At 31.7% G+C, this 23904-nt stretch overlaps 2 protein-coding genes across 2 annotated transcripts; one reads left to right on the plus strand and one right to left on the minus strand.

Moving 5' to 3' along the window:
• Positions 1-5525: 5525 nt before the first annotated feature.
• On the minus strand, positions 5526-8454 carry LOC7489372 (uncharacterized). The gene is made up of 6 exons (XM_002315926.4): positions 8316-8454; positions 8043-8105; positions 7869-7948; positions 7134-7242; positions 6451-6610; positions 5526-6312 (listed from the first exon to the last, which is right to left on the minus strand). The coding sequence occupies exons 1-6, from the start codon at positions 8316-8318 to the stop codon at positions 5786-5788; spliced, it is 942 nt and encodes a 313-aa protein (XP_002315962.1). The 5' UTR covers positions 8319-8454; the 3' UTR covers positions 5526-5785.
• An 11481-nt stretch (positions 8455-19935) lies between these two features.
• On the plus strand, positions 19936-21084 carry LOC7489373 (uncharacterized). The gene has a single exon (XM_024610273.2). The coding sequence runs from the start codon at positions 20057-20059 to the stop codon at positions 20564-20566; it is 510 nt and encodes a 169-aa protein (XP_024466041.2). The 5' UTR covers positions 19936-20056; the 3' UTR covers positions 20567-21084.
• The last annotated feature ends 2820 nt before the right edge of the window (positions 21085-23904 follow it).

Genomic DNA, 23904 nt, shown 5'->3' on the forward strand with positions numbered 1-23904 from the left:
AGGAGATTGAATAATCTGAAGTTGAGAGCTAGTCACCATTTTAGAATGTAGGAGAAAGCAGAAAATTGAAGATTATAATGTTCGGTGAAGTAATAGAAAACTGGAGTTTTGAAGAAAAGAATCAGTGAGGCAATATATCAAATAGCTGATAGGCACATCAATAAGTGCACAAGAATTTTATGAAGAGGATGAGAGTAAAGCCAAAATTCAGAAGTTAATGGCCACAAGATCAAGAGTTCCAGTGCTCTGATACCATGATAGACAGTAATGTTTATATGGAAATGAAATAGAAATGAAGAAAGAACAGAGAGTGAAAAGAACGAAGAACAGAGAATGAATGAATCTGTTATGCACAGAGAAGCAGAAGATGAATTCTAACACTGTTTTGTTATTTGCCTTTTTTGCTTAATGTTTTCTTTACTCATACTCTGTTTATATGTGTAGCATTGGAAAGATACTCTACGAAGAATATTCTTCCTTTACACACAATATATATTGCTAACAGATTCTCCTTTTGTAACAAACATACTAACAGCATTGTAACAATATTAATTGTTGATCTTCTGACACTTGGCATCATTAGGACCGTTGATATCTTTACAATATCCAGCAACGAGAAAAGAGGAATAGTACTGCATCAAAACAGCAGCAGGGGTGCCAGGAGATCGATACCATTTAAAAGCTCTAAAGGATGAAATATCCAGCGAGGAGAAAAGAGGAACAGTACTGCACCAAAACAGCAGCAGCAAGCTATGCAGAGGCAGAGACAACATAGACAGTTTTGCGAATGGATTACCATTCTTTGATAATAAAATAGTATCAGATGCAATTACAAATTGTGTCAGATTTAAGGTGGGAGATGATAAGACTACATCTTTCCTGAGAGGATTTTTGGGTGGGAGATAGGCTTTTAAAATTATAATTCTCATGTCTATTTCAGTATTAGTTAAATGGAATATGGACATGGAAGCTTTATTTGCATCGGGGATTATTCTTTTTTTAGTAGGAACGGCAGAAAGTTTATATATTATTCTAGAAGGAATGCACCTTTCAAATCGGAAGATTCAAACAGATAACTACTCGGTCAAATTGTGTAGTTTTTTTATTGACAAACTTGTTTTTGGAGGGTCTAATCATTTTAAATTTATTGTATAACTTAAAATAAATTCATCTAAAATACAGATATTTATGTGGTGATCGTTCAAAATTAACTTTCTACATATGACTTTCTTCTTAGACGCTGGTTATTACCAGTAGAGCAATACAGATTTTCATTTTGTGCTGTCGAGCGAGAGACTTAAAATCATTTGTTATTCAATTGTTCTTGGTAATTTTGGAAAAAATTCTTATAATGGTGGGGAGTAACCTGGTGCATCCCTCAGACTCTGAATTTATTAATTTATTAGTAGTCTTTTTTAGTGAAATGTAGATTTCAGTTTCAGGCTTGAAATCTTTTTTTTTTTGGCATAGCATAGAGTGTTTGGCTAAAAAAAAATGATCTAGTTTTCAATAATGTGTAGTCAAATTAGGATTTCAGTTTCTATTTGATCTTGCATGGACTATTGTTTTGGCTAAAGTATAGTGAATCTAATTTTAGCTACAATAGTACCAACCTTATTTGTAGTACAAATAGTATTCAAATATGAACAAATATACATTACTAATTTAGTTTCTCTATGTTTTTTTTTTGTTTTACTCCTCTGATTTGTAATGCAATCATTTCATTTTCTGCTAAACATGATTTAATTTTTCAGAGATTATCTTTTAAATGATTATTTTTTAATTAATACACTTGATTATTATAAAATAAAATAAAAATAATAGACACAACAAGCAATTATGCAGATAGTTGCAGTTCAAGAAACATTTTTGCCTGAACAAAGAACTCCTATAACAAACACCATACAGGCTTAAATCATTAATAGCGAAAAAGGTAAAGTAATAGCTCATACCAAATCTCCAGATAACGAAAGACAACGATTTCTCTTTAATTTTCTTTTAATGATCTTGGCATAATTAAAAAAAATACAAGCATTTGTGAGTTTGATGTAAAATTTATTATGAATTAAATTTTATAAGAAAATTCAAATAGAAAATATGAATGTTTGTGAAAAATATAGATATCATTTAATAGATCTTAAACTTTCATTGATCCAGTCACTTGGAATCCTATGGATGGATATATGTTGTTTCTAGTTCTCAATAACTTTTACTTAGAGGACGAAGCTTATAAAAATCGTGTGTGTGTGTGTGTGTGTATAAACAGAATTAATCGAAGTTCATTTAAACTGGCTTGAGTGTGTGTAATGACAATGATAGTGAGAGTGCTAGTGAAATTATGAACAGTAATATAATATCCACGTTTAGCTCGAAAGAGTAAACAAGTGACAAATTAGGAAAAGTGAATTCAGGTTGCCCAGATCAGAGCATTTAAAGCAGTAATTGTTACGCCGTCGTCGTCTCCTCAGATTATCATTAAAGGTAGCAAATAGTGTTGTGTAAGCGGTATTAGCAGCGGGTGGCTCCCGTACGCGTACCAGCTACCACGACTAATAAATTAAAAGCCTGCTGCTAAATATCGCGAGGCAATAACCTAATGCATTTAGTTGCCTGTTCATTGGCTGCTATCTAGCTAGCTAGTAGCTAGTAGTTAATATAATAATAATAATAATAACGACTGGTCATGATGCATGCGGTAACTCTCCGTCCTCCACAGTTTCTTTGCTTGTCTACTGATAGATTGATATGTTAAACGAAGCTACAGAGTCTTGAATGCTCGTATAAAATGGCATCAACCAAGAGCTTCGAAGTCCTCTTATTTAACCCAATTATCTCTTTAGCTTAAGAAAGTCAATATTAAATCTCGTTATTTTAAATCTTAATTATCTATAATATAGTCACCATGTTCATGAACATATAATTGTTTTAATATCCTTCTTTCCCTCAAATTATCCATTCTTATGTTTTCAGTATGGTAATTTTCACGACAAATTATTAGAGTATTCTTTGACTCTCTCCCTTTCTTAAATGAATCCTAACATTCTTATTTTAAAGAAAAACAATTATGTTTCTTTATTGATTTATATTATTGAAAGAATCGATTATTGTTTGGAAGACTTTTTACACTGTTGGTGTTTTGAGCTATAATTTCTTGGAATGTAGTACGAAAACAATTATTTGTTTGTACTTAATTTAATAATATTCATATTTATGTTTTTTTTCTTTTTTATAATTTTTTTTTCCAATTCCATCTATTAAAAATATATTTGAAAAGGATAACATGGAGACTCTAAAAATGAATTAACATAACTAATCTATGATTTTTTTTGTTTGATAGTTAAATTAACTTTGGATTAGTTTGTATATCAATTGAGACTAAGGATAACATGGCTTAATTATAATTAGACACCACTCATGGTTGGATTATATTTAAATTATTAAATCAATCATTTTTTATTAATTCGTTTTTTTTAATACTTCCATATTATATACGGTGAAATTTTATTAATCCTAGATTAAAAATACCATATAAATTGCAAGGAACCATGGGTATTTAAGTATCTAATATGTGAGGCAAACATCATATTACACGTCTATTTTTAAATTCAAGATTTAAACAATACGATAATTAATAATAAATCTGATTCCTACAAAATGCAATAAAATCATGATATTAAATCAATTAACATAATTTATTGGTGATGTTATCATCTCCGCAATTAATTAATCCCTGCTACTTCAAAAGTTATTATCTAATTGCATGTAAAATTAAACATGAAACATGAGAGAAGGGAGAGATAGACAAACTAATAAACAATGAAGATCGATCGAACCAACCTGAAGTACTTCTGTAAGCTGCTGGTTGATCTCCTGACAATATTCTTCTGGGAGTTTAACATAGTTATAAATTAAACCATACTAGTATATGGGAAAACTCTACAAAAACAAAGATGATCATATAATTAGAATGGAGTAATATAATTAAATAAATGTATAAATCAAACATGAAAAATTACTAACGATGAAAAGTGGTGCACCATAATATTGATCGAATAAGCACGCCAAGGAAAGAGACAGCTCATCAGGCGATCCTGTTGAAGCAAAAAGCCCGGAAAAGAGAGGACCTCTGCCATCTGCAAATTCCATTATCCATAAGCATCCATTATTGGAGAGAACTGTGAGAAGAGAAAGTATGTGGTGTTGTTTATGCGTGAAGCCAAAAGGAAAGAAGCCTCCTCATTCTGTTAAATTGAATTGGAGACGAATGATAGGCTAGTAAAGTCAACAACAATCACTGACAGCACGTACCTGGCATATCACTGTATGGAGTATTTTTTTATAAGGGTCACTTGATTTTATCTGATTCTTTTGGCTCAGTTGCGTGATCTTATGGTAGTGTTAGGTGCACTGCTTACAGTTGGTGTAGCATAGCCTTGTTGCCGGTTACGGTGCTAAAGCTGCATTAATTGCTGTTCTGTGACAAAGAATCGTGCTTGTGCAGGATCATTTCTTTTCTTTCTTTTGGTTGAGGGGGAGAGTGGGTAAATAAGCCAAAAAGAAGTGTGCAGAGTAGATTATGGATGGAGAGATTTAAAATGATGATATCTGTCTGCTTCGTTTGCTTGCTTCTTTTATTTTTGCAGCACTACTGTGCAAAGTTGATGATCCGGAATTTATGAATTAAGTCCGTGCAGTGTTTATTGTCCTGATCCGGTGTCTACGCACGTCTGCATTTAGGGATTCTGTAAACTATACAGTTACCAAATCTTGGAGGGAATAAAAGCGCACAGAAAACTGGACAGAAACTGTTGTTTGAAAGTATCCCTACACTGCTGCCTGACCAAAAATCTTCCTTTGTCAATTATAGGGTAGTGCACAGGGAGAGTAGTATGTATTGGATGATAGAAGGAAGTCATCGTCCCTGTTTGATTTTTATTTTTCTTCGCTAACTTCTTTCATTGAGAGGAAATGGAAGAAATTCTACTAAAATATGGGCCTTCGGGCGTGGCATGCAGGAAAGGGGATGGTATGGAATGGCTCTGTGCGTGATCTCATGTTTTGTGGTTTCCTAGATTCTTTTAGATTTTAACTTACCCTCCAAATCAGTGAAAAGTATTCCATATCGTGACTGCGTATTTTATCAATGGCTGATTACTCTTTTTGACATGATCTACCCCAGAGCAGCTGTTTGTTTGAAACATGTTCAGGTGTGCCCACAAAGCTGAACACAAACAGGGGAGAGAGAAAGCTTTTAAACATTTTGAGGCACGGAGATGGCCAATTAAATGAACCAATGAAGTAAGCAAGAGTTTCAAAATCTCTTACTACATTGGCTTCCCTACCCTTTCCAAGACAAATGGAGAAAGAATATGACAATGGCCTCAAATTACAATTTACAGGTATACAACGAATCATTTTGGGAAGGATGACACGGATTAATAACCATTAGAAATGCAATAAAAATGAAATATACGCTAGTTGATCGTAAAACAAATGAGGTGGGAGAGGGAAGACAGCCAGAAATCTTTCGATAACACTGTCATTTCATTTCACTATTGAAACAAGTGCACACAACACTGGTTACACATCCAATATACGGATCCCTAGACAAGAGGGGCCAGGGGAGGGAAAAAGACAAACCAAGCAGTAAGTTCGTATGTACAAAGATCCAGAGCCATTTACACTAGGCAAAGGATGGCCCAAAAAAAAAGTCCTATCCAAACAAGGTGATCTAAAGCCTTAAGATGAAAAGAATCGGCTCTTTCATAACATCGGGGAACCATCGCTAAAAAAGTCTGGCACTCATGGAATTTTGCTTATGCCTGCTGCCAGAAACAGTACCCTGTGACCACGATGATGGCTTGAATCCCCCCGTTAGCAAATTAGAGGCTGCAGAGGCACTGATTTTCCTTCTCTTGGATTCTAGCTCCAAACGTTTCTTATTGGACATGGAAGAACCAGATGACCCAGAAAAAATTGAATCAGCACTGATCAATGCTCGCTTATCCTTCCTATTTTTGTCAAACTTGGAAGAGAACTTCACATGAGCTGCAGAGGCACCATCTTCTTCAGTTGTCGGAAGCAAGCGTATGCCAAGACCCATTTTCTTGGAAGTGGCCTCTTCTTCAGCAACTCTTTTCTTTTGACTCCTCATTTGGGCACGAAGAGCCTTGTTGAGGGAATAGTCATCTAAATGCCTGGCATCCGATACCCGCTGAAGACGAACTAGAATGGGTTCAGCTTCTTTCTTCTTCTGCAAATCCTCTTCCTGATGTTCAAGACGGTAAAATGGATCAGCAAGCTTGCCTCTCTCTGGAAAAAAAGAATGAAGTCAAGCTGTTGGGTCAAGGAAAAAAGGTTTATGTTTGCATGGCCAATAAGAAATGACGGACTGGTATTCCATGCAGACTTACAAAGCAGTATTGTAATTTCATCAGAGTAAATACCAACCTTCATCAGCAGGGAGAGCAAATGTTTCTGCATCCTCAATATCAAACTCCTCATTTTTTCGTTGAGCCCCGCTAATAATCACATACTCACAATTTTTTGGATCTGTCTGGATAACAATTTCATGTTTGCAGCATGCAGATTTCATGGTAAAGCTCCATATCTGAAGAAAGCAAGAACAGGCCATTAAGAAAAGAGATATATAAAAATTATATAAAAATAACACACAGAATCACTAAGCTTAATGCACACGGACTTTCGAGTGCTTTCAAGATTGATTGGAAGATGAGCTTTTCTGAGGATTTAAAAACAACTATAAACAGGACATCATGCCAGCAGACTCGCTATCCTATGTGTATGTGGTACAAGCACACATGCAGGAGTGCACAAGCAAGTAAATGAACCATTTTCACACATACAAGACACCACCATGGAATAAACTTGTTTGGTGCTAGGAGATGGCATGTCCTTCGTGGACTAAAATCAAGAGTGTGCAAGAATAACATATCAGCAGGGACTGTGTGTGTGTGTGTGTGTGTGTGTACAGATGTAGGAACATATGTGTGCTAATGATTGCAAGTGTGTATGTTGCACACGTGCAGGTCATAGACTGTGCTCCTTTGTTGTGTTTCTAGTTTTCCATGCAAAATTATCAGAAGCATTTGGAATCAGTTGTTAAGAGTTACCTTCGTAGAATAATAATTTCCCACTTGCTTTTTCTCTGCATTGAACCGAACACCCTTTGCAATCATAGAATTGCAACCACCACACCATATATTGAAGGGCATTTCAAACCTGAAAAGCAAGAAAATTACGCCATACAATTAAAGGTAGTGGAAATTGGGCAGCTAGTTAAGAAACATTTGAAATACCTCTTATATAGGCTTTTCATCTGCATAGTGATCAATTTGTGATCAGCAGTTAAAAACTGTTGAAAAAGAACTTCGGCAACAGTATCTTTTTTTATGTTTTGCTCTCATTTTCACCCTCTCCAGTCATCACCATAAACCCAAATCAAACATCACCATATATTTATTACTTTTCACGGTTACAAAAATTCCGTATTTCATATGAAACATTGTCAAACTTTCATCAAGTTAGATGAATTTAGACTAAGAAAAAATCTTGAATATATTGCGATAACAACACAAAAAAGGGGATTTTCCAATCAAGATTATTTCTTTAACCTGAAAAGCTCTATATCCATATTTTCCTCAGTTATTCAGTTAACCCCATGATCTGTTACTAGAGCAGAGAAACAACTAACATTTGATTTAGCATACATATTCTCCATTTTCCAGTCAAATTACATCTTTTACTGATGGAATTTCTTCAATCCTAACCCGTACTAGAATCGGAAACTTCCTCTGCTAAATGTTTGCATAAAATATGAAAATTCGAGACAAAACCACAATGCATACCTTATAATCAAAATACCCTGGTCCAGCTTTCTTGCTCTCTCTCTCAAAGCATGTTGCCCATGAAATTTGTTCAACCCACCCTGAAAGGAAAAAAAAAAAGAAAAATCAATGTCAGAATCCCTCTCTGCTCAGAAATTAACGAATTTACAATACGATAGAGCCCGGTTTCGGTACCTTCTTCGGGGACCATTCCGGCGGGTAGTAAAAATTATCGGCTCTAGCTGCCGCAAGCGAAGACTGCAATAGATCAACAAAAAACAAGTTAGAATCGTAAGAAAAAAAAATCAAGCTCATAAGTGAATTCAATTAAAATCATCAAAAAAATTTCATCGAGGAACGAGTTTACAATTATAGAATAGAAATCGAAACCCTAAATCCAAATCATTAACAAAAGAAAATACAAAAAGAAACCCTAATTCCGATTATTATAGAGAGACATTAGCGTACCATTTTAGATTTTGGTTATAGAAATCAAGATCGACTTGTCTAGGCTTTCTATCAGGAATTTGTTTTTTTCTTTATGCAAAACATTCGATCCTCTGTGTGTGTAAACGCGGTAGTTTATTTACTATTTATTTTACATTCTGTTGGGTTCTTACGCGGTTAAGAATCATATTTCAGGTCGGTTTTTGGTTTGGGTCAACACGTAGCGGCCCAATAACTCTGGAACACGGGCTGGGACATAGTCTAGCTTTGTTTTCTTTTTCTTTTTCTTTTTTGAATTCCTAGTGTTGATTTTTGGGTGAGGTAATTAGGTGATATTCAATTTAGATTAGAAAGTTCCTCTTAGAAAAAATAAAATAAAATAAATTGGGTTGACAACTTGAAGGACAACCTCCCACTCCCACCTAACATTGGATCTCACTGTAATAACATTATATATGTCACGTGCATGTAAATACTTACGATGACAAATTTTAAAGTTTTTTAGTTATAAGATTTTTAAATATTTTCGGTGAATTGCTTCTCTATTCATGGAAAAAAAAGGGTTTTATTATGAATAGTTATCATAATGGATGGGAAGAAAGTAACGATTTCTCATTTTAAATTAATATAAAATATCATTTTATTTTATTTATATCGATGAATTTAAATTATATAACAGCAACATAAACTTGCTATGTGTTGGATGATATGTGTTGGATGTGATTTCATAAACTTTTTTGAAAAAAAAAATATGGGTTCTGGTTAATGAAAATATTCACAAATTTAGATTCACCTAATTATAGTTAATTATCACTGTTGAAAGAAAAGAAAAGAATAAAAATCTCCACTTTTTAGGATGAAAGAGAAAAAAATAATAAACTAAATTATATCAACATTGAAAACCCTTAAAAGTTACCACATGTGAGTTCACATATCAAACATTGCTTGAATCACATTTTATTTTGTGGTTTCCCGAACAAAAAGTTACCGTCCTCTCATCGCCGGTGATATTACCTCAGGCTAAATGATATTCGACGTTTTCTTGTCCAAATCTTAGTGAAAAGACCCAATTTTTCCAAACTGAAATCTTGTTGCGTACGTGGAATATTTTTAACCTGGCTCCATATGTCCATGTTAAAAAAAATGTAAAATTACCTTATTATATCATATAAAAACCTTAAATTAATTTAGTTATCTTAGTTCACTAACATAAGATTAATTAATGCTTTAAGATTTATGCTTCTTCTATTTTTTATAAATTGGCGTGTATTGGTTTAATTATCTGTTGACACACACCCAATAAAAAAATATTATGCTTTTTTCATCTATAAACATAATAATCTTTATCACACTTGTATCAAAAACAAAATTTTAGAAATTTTTATTAATAAGATATGTACGTGTGTGTGTATGTTATCTTAATAAAAGAAAAATCCAATAATATGTTTTTTTTTTATTAACGTGGATATCTGGGCTGGCTTACGCATGCCTCGACTAATCCCACGGGCCCTGAAGTTAATGATCATGCAAGTCTCTAGTTGCCACGAGGTTTGTGAGATTCGAAGTGATGATCTCTAGGAAACAAATTTAGAACTTGACTAATTGAGCTAAATTCATTAGGATTATAATAAATTAATTTTAAACTTTATACATCGAGCTAAATAAATCTTTCTTTTATCATTCGAACCCACTTGATACTTTGAGGGTTTTCAAATAATGCTAGAAATAATAAGTTTGCCGAATTCATTGTTTTAATATTACGGAATTCATTTTACTAACTCATGATATGATAAATGATATATTAATTAATGAATTGATTTCAATTGGGATAAGTGTACAATCAAAATGTTAAGTTCATGTCATAATAATTTTAAAAGGGGCTTGGCTCCTCTAATTTAAAAACTTTCCTGTAGAAAATATATCAAGGACATGTTCCTGTTATCCACAGGGGGGCAGCAACTGCTGTTGCCATGTAGCAATTGGCAAGTACCCCACATATACTGTGAAGATTTTGATATTTGCGAAGAAGAAAGTAAAGGATTTTTTATTTTTTAGTGTATTTTCGTATTGTTTTTTAAAATATTTTTTAAAAATTATTTTTGATATCAAAATAATTAAAACATATAAAAAAAACTAATTTAAAATTAAAAAATTCAATTGAACTGTAATACAAAAATGAACCTCAATATTGTGTTGAACTTCCAATAATTAATAATTGAAAAGCACAAATCACTGGGTATCTTCCCATTTTCCAGCCACATGACCAATAGTTACTATCTCTTTTGGAATTAGTAAAGGTTAATTTTTAAAATATTTTTTATTTAAAAATAAATTAAAATAATAATTTTTTAATTTTAAAATTTATTTTTTACATTAACATATTAAAGTGATTCAAAAACACACAAAAATTATTTTAAAATTAAAAAATATGGTTTGAATATTGCAATGCCAAACATCACCTAGAAAACAAGCATTGCCAAATTTTGCTAATGTCCCAGCATGTTTTTTTTTTTTTTTTTTTTTTTGCAGAATATAGAATAGATTTCCAAATTTTTAGATTGTAAGATTGTACTAATTTACGCTCGTATTTATACATGTATTATTTATTTTATTTTTTGAGAACTTAATTGTATACACATGGAATTTGAACATAACATTATTGTATACAGTTCCATATCTGTTGCTTTGTCCCTTTACTTTTTGCAAACAGTACCCACATTGCTTTAGCCATGGAAAATGTGGATTGCATATTCCCCACCCCTTTATTTAGTTGCAATTCACTCAAACCCCGTATGGATCTTCCCTTCCACACAATCATGCTTCTAGAGAGAGAGCGAGACTAGCTAGACAGGTCCTAGCTAGCACATATATATATGCTAGCTCTCTATATTTGGTTTTAAGCGGTTGAAAGACAAAGATAATCAAACGTAATATAATTCGCGGTTTGACAATTGTACTTATAATGACTCCTTTTTGATGCTTGATTTATAAGGAACTCTCATTGAGAAAGGGTCTACCCCTCCTCTCCTTTCTCTTTCAGCAATAAATTAGCATGAAAAGGTGCAAGCAAATCTCTCATGAAAGGTGAAAAAAGAACACGCAAAACTTTCAGTGCTCTCCTACATTTTCAAGCTGTCAAATTTCTAGAATTTCCTCATCTAGAAACTAATTTTTTCCTCCCTTTCGCTCCTGATCATTTCTTGCTCCATGCTTCCTCTTCAAACCCTTCTCCTCCTACTCTTCCTCCATGGCCTTGAGAATTTTTCACACTCTATGCGTCGTTTTTTGGCTCTCCCTTCTCTTGTTAGTGTTTCATGAATTGTGTAATTTCAAGTCCAAGATCAACAGCACCAAAGACCAAATCAACAACATAAGCAAATCATCAACATTCTCTTATCGCCCTTTCCTCACCAGAAAAGTTGTTGCTAGGAAATTCGACTTCACCCCATTTCAAAAACATCACCAACAACCTATGCCTGAGGAAGAGGGGCACAAGAAACGAGCTCGAAGTGAGATTGATCCACGTTATGGTGTCGAAAAGCGCCTCGTCCCCACCGGTCCTAACCCTTTGCACCATTGATGGTTTGAGAGAGGTTTCATGAGTACTTGTATGATGTAATTACTTGTTATAACTTTTGCTGCTTCACCTGATTTTCTTTTGATCACTCATGAAGCCATAAAATTTCAGATTTCATGGATCATGGTGTATGATATTGTGAATTCGAGCTTGTACATGTATCAAGTATATTATCATTATATCTCCAGAAAGGGATGATACAGAGATTCTGTAGGTTTAAGTTCATGATAACCATGATGATGCTCGATTTGATAAAAGTGACAACTAATTATTATATCTATTAATTGTTTGTTTTATGAGATATCAAGGAAAGTAGGAAACACGAGTAGCTGTGACGGCACGGCATGGGAGAAGAAGATATTAACCTAAAGTTCGACATCATAATAATAATGATACTATCTTATTAACGGGATTGGTAATTTGCTTAAAGCTTTCCTTTCTTTTCCTTGAAGATTAAGATATAGTATGTTTTTACATTTTTATATTTTAAAAGTATTTTAAAATTTTTTTTTTTTTTATTTTAAATTTATTTTTTTAATATTTTTAAATTGTTTTGATGTGCTAATATCAAAAATAATTTTTAAAAATAAAAAATATATATTTTAATATATTTCTAAACAAAAAAATATTTTAAAAAACAACTACTATTATTTTCAAATACCCTCTAAAAAAAAAAACCACACACACATATATATATATATATATATATATATGTTTGTTTATTTGTTAAAATCAGTGAAGAAAGGCAAAGATATGTTAAATGAGAGCACCCGAGATTCCTTTTTCTTCCTTTCCTTTTCTTTTCTTTTCAAATAAGAAAACATAACTGATTGTGTGATGGAGTTACGAAATAGTACCTATGTAAGTATCATAGGCCATTATTACTAATTATTAGATTTTTTTTTCCTTTTCCCGTTGAATTGTACTGCTCCATCTGTTAACTCCCGACTGATCAACTTTTAGTCTCTATCTCTCTTTTTTTTTCTTTTACTTAAAGGAACCGGAGCCCCAAATAATTAGAAAAACCTAAAAGTAATGTGTGTGTGTGTGTGTGTATTCGGGTTGCTCTATTTCCATTGGGTGGAAGTTAATTGTAATTACTGTAAAAATGTCGAAATTTAGAGTAAATTAATAGGTTCGATGACTTTTCTCCAGCTTGCATGTGTTCTATGTTCTCGACTCTCGAGGCCTATGAAGCAGTGGAAGAGGAGCCACCTTGTCTGGGTGCTTGCTTGGGAGTCCTGGAGGGTAACTTGTCAATGGAAAGCATTCATATTGGCAGTGATAGGGATACAACTGGAAATCACAAATTATTATATAGATAATTCCAAAATTTACCAACGAATTGTATTTCTTACATGATTTGATAATTGAAAAGGATATGCAGATAAAGATCATATCTTCTAGAAAAATTCTTTTTGTAACCCTTTATTTTTCTTTGATTTTCTTTGCATATTTGTCATACTTAAAGCTCGATGGGAGGAGCTTGGTTCACAACTGAATAATTTTGGACCTATATGTGCAATACCGAATTGGATCTCTTGTTATCATCGTAAGAAAAACATTCCTTTTATTTAATTCAAATTTCTTAAAATCCACACCGCTCAATCATCATCGCCAAGAACCAGTCCTGCGCGTTAATTTCTTCCAGTTCCAGGGTATATGTTATAGGCATCTTGGATATGTTTCTTTGTATATATATGGTCTGTGCTTCACTCCCTAATATTAGTTGGATCCACTTACACCCTTGTCGTAAAGCTTGATTTTTCACATCCATGGAATATGCATCGAGAATTATGTGGCTAATCATTTGCTAGATTTTTTGCACACAATTTGGATTTTCCACATCCATGGAGGTGTAACCATAACCAAATGTACATCATCTTTATTCAAAAAAAGAAAAAGAAAAAAAGCACTCCACAGTCGATTCACAAATCCAAAAAACAAATCATGAACACCCCATGAAGAGACCATTATGCAGTGACTATTCCTGCTCCCAATGACCAGAGCTTTATTATGTGAGCTTTACAGCCCAACTTGAGGCAAGGGAATTAGTTCAGCTTCGTATGTTTTCTTTTTGATGGTTAGAACATGAGTGTAGAGATAGTTTGATTTTTTATATAAACATTAATTGCGTCTTTCACTCATAGACATGACATATACAATTTTACAAAAATCTTTGTCATGTATATGTTGAGACTTAAATTTCAGATATCATCACAAATATATATATATATATATATATATAGGATTAATCATCAAATAAAGATGTATCACTTTTTAAAAAAATTAGAAACAACATCACGATAAATGAGTCTTTTTCTTACGGTTGGATCGTCCTCCCAAAGTTACTTAGAGTTCATGCAAATACTTGTTTTAGAATTGCGAGCTAATAGTGATTTTTTTTCCCTCAAAAGGAGAAAATTAAGTGCAAAGTGACTTATTAACTCAAATCTCATCTCATCGGATAGAGAAGTCCAAAGATTTTGTGTTTCACGCTTGTAGTATATCACATGCAATCAATTTTTCCACCATCGTGTATAATTCAAGCAAATAAACTTTCAATACCTTTATTCAATCAAAAAACATTACGTTTTCAATGTAATTAATCTTTCTCTTTTTTTAGAATATTGTGTTTCAATATAATCTTAATTTAGACACTTATATATCAGTCAGTTTGCAATCATAAAATTGGGTGACACTAAAATCTACAAGGTTAGAGTATCCTGGAGATATATTGAGCAAGAACGGGAGAATTTACTCCATCTACTTCCATGTAGCCATATACACAATTATTTGATTCGCGGTAACCAGAACTTGCATTTTTATATTATTTTAAAATAAATGGGAGAGATAAATCCAGCTTTTTGATGGGATTAGTACGTAGTGGCCTCTCATCCAATGCAATGAATCACAGTTTCAAATCTCCCACAAGGGTTTCAGCCTCCAAGGTTTCGAGCCTTCAACCTCGCTCCTCGCAAGACCAGCAGAAAAAAAAGACTGAGATTAAAGAAAGTCACAATTTCCCATACATACAATTCTGAAAAATTACTTTCAATAAGAAATTGTACATTTTAATATAAAAGGTAATTTCAAATTAAATGAAAGTTAATGAAGATAATTAATAATTATACTAATTTATATGGTAATAATTCAAAAATTAATTAACTTAATTATGAGTTACATGAATATATACCTATAAATAGATAACAAAGCTAAGGTTTGTAAGGAAAAAAAATTTTAAAAATCTATAATTAAAGCATTTAATACCTTGAAAACTTTATAAGCCAAACAAAGTTGTTTTAGTAGTGGAGTTTTGGACTCTCTCACTTGTGCAGAGACAAAATAGAGTTATACGACAGCTAATCAGGCTGTTATATCTTGAAGTGAACAAGTGACGCGAACGTATAGCATGAGTAAAAGACTATAGTTCCTTATTCTTTAAGGTTTTATAGTTCTAGATTACAGAGAAAGAAAATAGTTTCTAACGCTCTAAATTAATCGACAAAACTCTGATATATTAAAAAATATCTAATTTAATAATCTTCAATAAAAAAAAAAAACAAGTTTATAAGGCTGTTTAAATAGAAGAAAAATATTATAATTGGTAAAATTATAATTAAATTAAAAATTCTAATTTAAATTTAAAAAAAAAAGAATCTAGACACAACAAGAAAAATAAAAAAAATCTTGAGTAGTAAATTTTGGATCTTATTTTAAAGTCCTTTTGACCTTTTGATGATTATGAAATTGTATCTCTATAGAAAAAAGAGATTTTAAATTTTTTTATTAAAATATTAACTTGATCTAATGGTCGATTAAAAGTTATATTTGTTTTTTTATATTGTGCATTAAACTCTTCTAGAACTCCTTGAGATTTAAAAAATCTTAACAATCAAAGAAATAATATAATAAAAATAAATAAGTCAAAATTAATGAATAAAATATCCTATTTAGTCCCTTCTACCGGTAAAAAGCTCGCTTTCAATTTAACTATTAGTAATTAAACTCAACCTTTCCAAAGAAATAAATTTGTCAAATGTAGCTTCCTTCATATACCTTCATATATTTTATGTTCAATTTCAACAAAGATATATTCATGAACAATTTCAAAATCCAAACAAAATTCCTTGAGATTTAAGAAATCAAGGTCATATTAAATCATTTTTTTTAGATGATAAAAACTTTAGTTGACATGTCTAGTCATTCCTGATAACAAAGATTTTATAGTATGAAATTGGTTACGTAAAAAAAAAATATTATCACCTCTTAAGCGTCATGTCTAAGACAGACTGTATTGCTAGTTTTGTCTTAAATTCCTAAGAGTTTGTTAGTTTATGCTATGATAATTTGTTTGTAATATTTCTGACTCTGACATCAGTAAATATTTAACTACGGATATTTCCAATCAGATGTTGGTAAATATTACGTAACCTAAATTTTTTTTCTGGTATTCATAATTCTATGTTAGTGAATAAACCAGTAAAATAAATTTAAATCAATATATATATTTTTTTGAACTGAGTCTGACCTAGCCTGTACGGCTGGGCTGGACCCAACCAGCCCGGCTTGATCACTTGCCTAAGCCAGTGACCCGGCTGAGTAGCAGGCGTGCGTGAGCCAAGAAACAAGTGAATTAGAATTCACTTGCTAGAATTATAATTCAGAGCTACAGTACCGTGGATTATAATGCAAAGAAGAGAAGAAGAGACTTACCTGGAGACGAAGCCGAATGCACTGGTGTGTTGCTGGTCCTCTGTTCGTGTCTCTATCCTTTTTCTGGGTTTTCTTTTTCTTTTTTTTTCTCTGCCCCTGTGTATTGCTCCACTGTCTTCTCCTTTTGCTTCTTCGGTTTTTTTTTTGGTTTCCTCTGTTTCGTTGTTCTTCTTCCTGGTCCAGTACGCTCGTCCCCCCTGGGTTTTGTCTCTGTGTCTTCGTTCTTCTGGAAAACCCCCCTTGTTTGCGTTTTAGCTTCCTCCTGTGTGTCTCCCCTGTGTTGTTCGTTTTTGTGTGAAAAGCCCTCTGTCTGTGTGCTTTCCCCTGTTTTTCTGCCTCCGTTTTTTTTTCTCGTTCCCCCTCTCCTTCTGTTTTTGTTTTGTTGATTCCTCTGTTCGTTCTTTCTGTCTTCTGGTTCTCTGTGTGTGTCTCCTCTGTTTTTCTTTTGTTCGTTCCCCCCTGTTGTTTTCGTTCCTCTCCCTCGCGTGGCCTGTCTCTGGCTTTTTATAAAGCCAGAGAATGCCATGCGATCGCCCGGAAAATGAAAGGACTCGCAGGACCGTTACAATGGTAATGGAGAAGCATCGTGGGGCGCGGGGCGGCTTGTCTTCTTCCTGCTCTGGTCCGCTGAAGAAGACGAATAGTGTCCTTTGAAACGGCGCCGTTTTCTTGACTGAATGGCTATTTGCAATTGTGCCCCTGGATCAAATACAATTGGCCCCTGCATTTCGGCGCCATGTACAAACTGATCCTTGTACTTTAATTTTTTTCAATTTTTACCCAAATCAGCCCCAAACTTTGGTATTGCTTCAATTAAGCCCCTTATTTCATTAATTAAACTAATTTCAAGTTCAATTAAGCCCCCAAATTTATTACCAATGTTTGACCAGATTGACTCCCAAGTTTAATTTCTTCCAATTAAAGCCTTAAAAATTAATTTTTCTTGCAATCAAACCCTTCATAAACTCAATTAATCTTTCAACAAAATTTAATTGAGTCATCTTGAATTTTTTTTTTCTCAAATTAAATTTGTTCCATACATTTGTTCGTTCCCATATATGCAAAATCATATTCCTTTGCAAGTAAGATGGACAAAATTATTATTAGGATTCTGGCTTCCATGTTGGCGAAACACAATTATAAAGTATTTTAATTTAGTTAGAGTCTATTAATTTTTATATTTTGAAAGTATTTAAAAATATATATATATTTTTTAATTTTTTCCCTATTTCAAATTAATTTTTTTAATATATTCAAATAGTTTTAATATAATAATATCAAAAATAAATTTAAAAAATAAAAAAACATTTTAAAAAACCATATTGATTTGCTATATTTTTTCTTGGACAACACAGTGCTTTCACAAGTGTTGGCAGGACAGAAACTGTTGAGGTACATAATCCAGGTCCACTGTCAAGCAAGTTGTCATCTCTGTCATCAATACACAGGTAATTCTTCATTACATTGATGGAATAATAGGCTACCTAACTCATTAATGAATAGTTGATTGAAACTATAAATTAAATTATAAAACACTTAATTGGACGTCCAAAGTAATGTTATTCGTTTTGAAATATTAATTCCAAAACTATCGATTATTGATAACATTGAATGAATTTACAAGAAACCAACTATCTAATAACTAAGATTATATGGAAAACTGAGTTGGGATATTTGATTGAATTTTTTTATTTTTTTTTTGAGAAAAATACCACCAATTACACATAAATTGGATGCCACACTAGCTAGAAGCAAATCAAATCAAGATTAAAACCATGTCTCAATTGAAATAGACACAAAAAGTAGAAGTACAAATTGAAAATGATATCACTTTGTATAACAGATGGCTAACCCCATAGCACAAACCAGTATATAGAAATCGGCTGTCCACGTAACATTCATCTAGAAACTTAAAACATCAAGAATTTTTTTGAGATACCAACACCGTATTTTGATAATTTTCTGCCTTTTGCACGTATTATCTATGTATACGTGTATATACATGCATGGAACACCACGCCTGACATGTATATAAAAGGTGACGACTAATCATACGTGATATCTTGTTTGCCACACAGGTTCGGATCACTTAAAAGAACTGAAATTTAATTATATAATATGGTGATGATCAATCAAATGATAATGATATTAATGATCATACGCACGATATTTATCATAATTAATCTTCGTTCCAATTAATTCATTTAATTGTCTAGCTAGCTGCCAATAGCATGACGAACACGTCTTTATTACAATAGAGGAGCATTTGACTAATTCTATCTGCGATCAGTAGATGCATATAGATTATAAACCACAGTTTATTTGGAAACAAGGAAACGGTATTGTGGTGTGGCTCAATGAATTATTAGTAAATTTATAGTATTTGACTAATCAATCTTGAATAATTGAGTTTTTTTTTAAAAAAAAATTTGATCTCTTGATTTTGTTATAGTAAGAAAGACTAAAAAATAGAATTATCTTTCAGTGATCCTCTTTGCGTATTGTTTTTATGAGTGGTTTTTTTTTATTTAAAAAAAAGCAATTGTTTTGTAGGTGCTTAAAATAATATTGCTTCTCTGTATTGTTAAATCTCTAGAATTTATAATTTTAATGAAAAAGCATTAAACTCAATCATTTTATGTCCTTACTCGTTAAAGGGCATTTACATTCAAATTGTATAGTTTTTTGTTTTTTTATTAACATGGGTATTCGGGCCAGTTTGCACGTATCTCGACTAATCCCACGAGTTCTAAAGTTAACGACCATGTAAGCCTCCAGTGATCATCATATTAGCAACCACAAGGCTCGAACCTAATATGTAAAGATGAGTATAATGGATACAAACATGAATCAATGTATATTTGACTTAATTTGACATGCATGTAAGAGACATTAATTTGAAGCCCTTCCTATTGATTTCCTAATTAAATGATCCCTAACAATTTTTTTTTCCTATAACGTCGACTTTAAATCAAGAAGCAGAAATGGTCAGTACCCACATAGCTTTCATTTCTTTGCAAGTCGGCCTCATACGTTAGCGCTGACTGAACTACTCCCTTACAATATTGCAAGAAGTAATTAAATGCACTAGATAGTGGACAATTTATAAGATATATTCAGTGATAAATGATATATATGAACCTTCACTTGCAATTAATAAATAACCAAGCTGCCAATGTGAATCATCTGAATATGAATATGCAAGATGACTTTTCATACATATTAATTATTAGTGTGCTAAGACTCCCAACAAACACGTAGACAAGCCTTTGTAGGTTTAAAGACATTTATGGCACTACGAAATATTAAAAAGTCGTCTCTCCTCACCTTCCACCGGCTAATAATAGTTTACTCCGCCTCCCTCTCTCTATGTGTATATATATGCCAATCATCATCGCCAACAAGAACATGCAATAACTCTAGCAAGCTAGCAGCCATTTTCATTTTTCCACAACCATTTCTATGAAACATGGTACGTGTACTCATGGTTGATCATGTCGGTCATCACATAGAAGGGTCCGTCCCACTTGCAATTGGCTTGTTTATCTCAGTTTCTGTTCTTGTGGCACTATGTGCCAAACATAGCATATGGCGCACCCAGCAGAAGCATCAGTACTCATGCGCTGCAACAAGCAATTCCAAATGTCCAACACCTAATAAATCACCATCAGCATCGCCTAAGAAACTCTGGCCAAAAATTAGTAACAAGGCAATTCCATTCATGGACAGGAAAAAAGATGGTGCTGATGATGAAGACGCTAAGGTACCCGAAACTGAAATTAAAGAGGAAGCTGGGGGATATGAAGAAGATGGGCTGTGGCAAAAATCAATCTTGATGGGAGAGAAATGTCAGCCACCGGAATTTTCAGGTGTGATATTCTATGATGGTCGTGGGAATCAATTGCCTCAGATGCCAAGGTCACCTAGGGCCAGTCCCTTGCCAAGTATTTCATTTCGGGCTGTCAAAGATGCCAATTAGCTAGAGGCATCCAATTATATGTCCCCAGGTAAATATATGCATGGTCTGGAAAATATGTGTATAATTTATTTTTTATGACATATTAATCTAAGAGTTCAAAATAAAATCGTACGTGCTAAAACATTGAGTGTATGGTGGTACATCTACCATAACATATCGTTCATGTTTGTTGGTGATTGATGGAGATGATCCGGAGGGAAAAGGATGCCAAAGATCCTACGGAATTGGACGGCGTTTGGTGGTTTTAAAAAAAAGAAGACTCAGAGATGGTGAAATCTCGTTTGGGCTCTCCCTTATTTCCTGTCGATTTTAGTTAGATTTGTCTCTTTGGCTACCAATCTAGCGAGATATTGTTTTCAGGCAATCAAGGGTGGTCGGGATATGTTTACCCGACTCTAGAATTTTCACCCCGATTCGATATTTCGACCAAATCTCTTCAACGAAGTATGGTTGTAATTATTTTTTATAGTATTTTTTATTTAAAAATATATTAAAATAATTTTTTTATTTTTTAAAAATTATTTTTAATATTAACGCATCAAAATAATCTAAAAACACCAAAAAAAAATTAATTTAAAAAAAAATTAATTTTTTAAAAATATTTTTAAAATACAAAAATAAACAGACGTTTATCAATGTCAAGGAAAATAGAGTTTAGAGTGTTGAAAAAAAAAAAAAAAAAGCTCTCCGTGCATGTCTTGTGACCTGAATGTGGATTATAATAGTTTACCTTTACAACAAAGAATTGGTCGTTGGGAGCAAAATTATCTTTTCTATAAGGTTTATTTGTCAATGTCATGTTGAACACGTATATATTATTCTTTTTATACTTTTAACACGCACTGCAATGACTTAAATATTTTTAGTTGTATAAAAAATAAAATTGAGAATTTTTTAATTTGGGATAATTAAAAATTTTGATTCGTGATTTTTTTTAATGTGTCTATTACGAGGTAAACCGATCTTATAACTCAGGTCATAAACTTTGAAGATTAACTCAGTTTGACTACGGTCTTATTTTTAGGTTCTTTTTTTAAAGTCTTTTTTTTTCATCATTTAACTTTAAATTATTGGGCCTTCATCTTTGAAATTTTTGTAGCTTCCCTTTTTTTTGGAATTGTCTCGATCTTATATCATAGATCACGGGTTAGTCAAGTTAACTCAGGTTGATTAAGTCAAGGTTTTTTTTATGTTCTTTATCGATTTTTTTCCAATCAATTTCATTTTTTTATTCAATTTACTTTGTATAGGGTTATCTCGATCTCACAATTAAGCCATGAATTTAGCATGCTGACTCAAGTCAGGTTTTTTATCCTCTTTTAAAATTGATTTTTTCTCAACTACCTCTTTAGCGTTTGATTTGCTGATAATTGAGCATCAAAAATTTTAAATTTTTTTTCTTTATGAGATTATCTCATTTACTTTTCTTTTTTTTTGTTATCAAACAATATCATTAAGATATTTTAAGATTATTTATAGGTTTTTTTTATAATATTGGCAAGAGTTATTTTTTTATTAGTTATTTTTTTTTGTTTTTTTATTGTCATTAATTTTTTATAATTATATTATTAAATTAATTGAGTTTATTAAATCTATTTGAATTAATTGAGTTTATTCGTACGAACCCAACAGAATGTAAAATAAATAGTAAACAAACTACCGCGTTTACACACACAGAGGATCGAATGTTTTGCATAAAGAAAAAAACAAATTCCTGATAGAAAGCCTAGACAAGTCGATCTTGATTTCTATAACCAAAATCTAAAATGGTACGCTAATGTCTCTCTATAATAATATCGGAATTAGGGTTTCTTTTTGTATTTTCTTTTGTTAATGATTTGGATTTAGGGTTTCGATTTCTATTCTATAATTGTAAACTCGTTCCTCGATGAAATTTTTTTCATGATTTTAATTGAATTCACTTATGAGCTTGATTTTAATTGAAAAATACGAACTACACTACAAGTTGGTTCTTGACTATGAGTGAGAAATAAGGAGAAAATCAATTTTTGGATAGTGAGATGAGGGGATGAGTTTTTTCCAGGGAGAAAAAGGTGAGGTGGAAGAGGGACGATAAGTGGTATGGAAATGATTAATTTTAAGGTTTTAATATATATGGAGATATTAATATTATTTTGTTTATTTTAAAAATTTACTTTGATCCAGGAAAAAAAATTAATATTTTAAAAATTGATTGCATAGGAAAAAAAATATTAAACATTGGAGTGCTCAATGTAATTTTTCCAAATAAAATATGACATGAAAGAAAGTTTTTTATTTTTGTTTTATATGAATTAATAGTTAGTTAAAACTTAAAATCAAATAAAAAATAATTAATTAACATATGTAATTGTTAAGAAAAAAAAATGTCACGTCATTCAAATCGATGGATAGATGGAGAATGATGCTGGGCATAACATCTTGAATTTAATGAGAAGCTATAAAGGATTGTTTTTTCTTATGTTTTAAAAATATTTTTTAAAAAATTTAAAAATTTAAATATTTTTTATTTGAAATTAATATTTTTTAGTATATTTAGATTATTTTAATGTGTTAATGTCAAAATAATTTTTTAAAAAATAAAAAAATATATTATTTTAATATATTTCAGAATAAAAAACACTTTAAAAAATAATCGCTATCACACTTCCAAACATCCTTTAAATCCAAAGCATTTAATATGTATTAGTGGATTACCCACTTGCTTATTATTGTATTTTTATATTTTAATATCTGATTTTATTAATTAGATATGTTTTATAATGATCAATTTTTATTATATAAAAAAACCTAATTTTAACACCTCTTTAGACATCGAAAGCTTTGTTTAAGAATAATATGCATATTAGATGTGTATATATTAAAAAGAACTTAACCCCTATGAAAAGTATGTGATTGTAGATTCATTGTTATTATTCATTGAAACAACATAATAATTTTTTTTTGATCTTTTTATCCAAAAAATCCAATTCATGCTTACAATGACAATGAAATCTTTTTGCAAGGCTCATTTATCATTACTAAATAAAACGGGGATAAATAAATATTTTTTTATTTTGATTGTATAGTAAAAATCTCAAATACTCTTATAAATAAAAATAAAATAAAATAAACTTGGTGTCAAGAGATATTTTAGTATTTTTACAATGATTTTTTTTATTATTTTAATTTAAATTGAGAGACATGATATTTGATAAAATATAAAAATAATAAACAATTAACATATACATAAAATAGTAAAATATTTAAGACCAAGAAAAGGGGCGTTTTCTTCTTCTTCTTTTTAAATGTTTTTTTGTTGTTGTAATTATCATATCAACTTATGAACAATACAATAT

Source organism: Populus trichocarpa, chromosome 10 (assembly GCF_000002775.5).
Source record: "Populus trichocarpa isolate Nisqually-1 chromosome 10, P.trichocarpa_v4.1, whole genome shotgun sequence".
NCBI classification, from domain to species: domain Eukaryota; kingdom Viridiplantae; phylum Streptophyta; class Magnoliopsida; order Malpighiales; family Salicaceae; genus Populus; species Populus trichocarpa.

Excerpts from the sequence above, each read along its gene's own strand:
- LOC7489372 (XM_002315926.4), bottom strand. Across the intron at positions 7,949-8,042 it reads CGGAATGGTCCCCGAAGAAG|GGTGGGTTGAACAAATTTCA; the intron begins GTACCGAAACCG and ends TTTTCCTTTCAG. Across the intron at positions 6,611-7,133 it reads GAAATTATTATTCTACGAAG|ATATGGAGCTTTACCATGAA; the intron begins GTAACTCTTAAC and ends TGCTTTCTTCAG.
- LOC7489373 (XM_024610273.2), top strand. The coding sequence starts at position 20,057 with ATGGTACGTGTACTCATGGTTGATCATGTCGGTCATCACATAGAAGGG.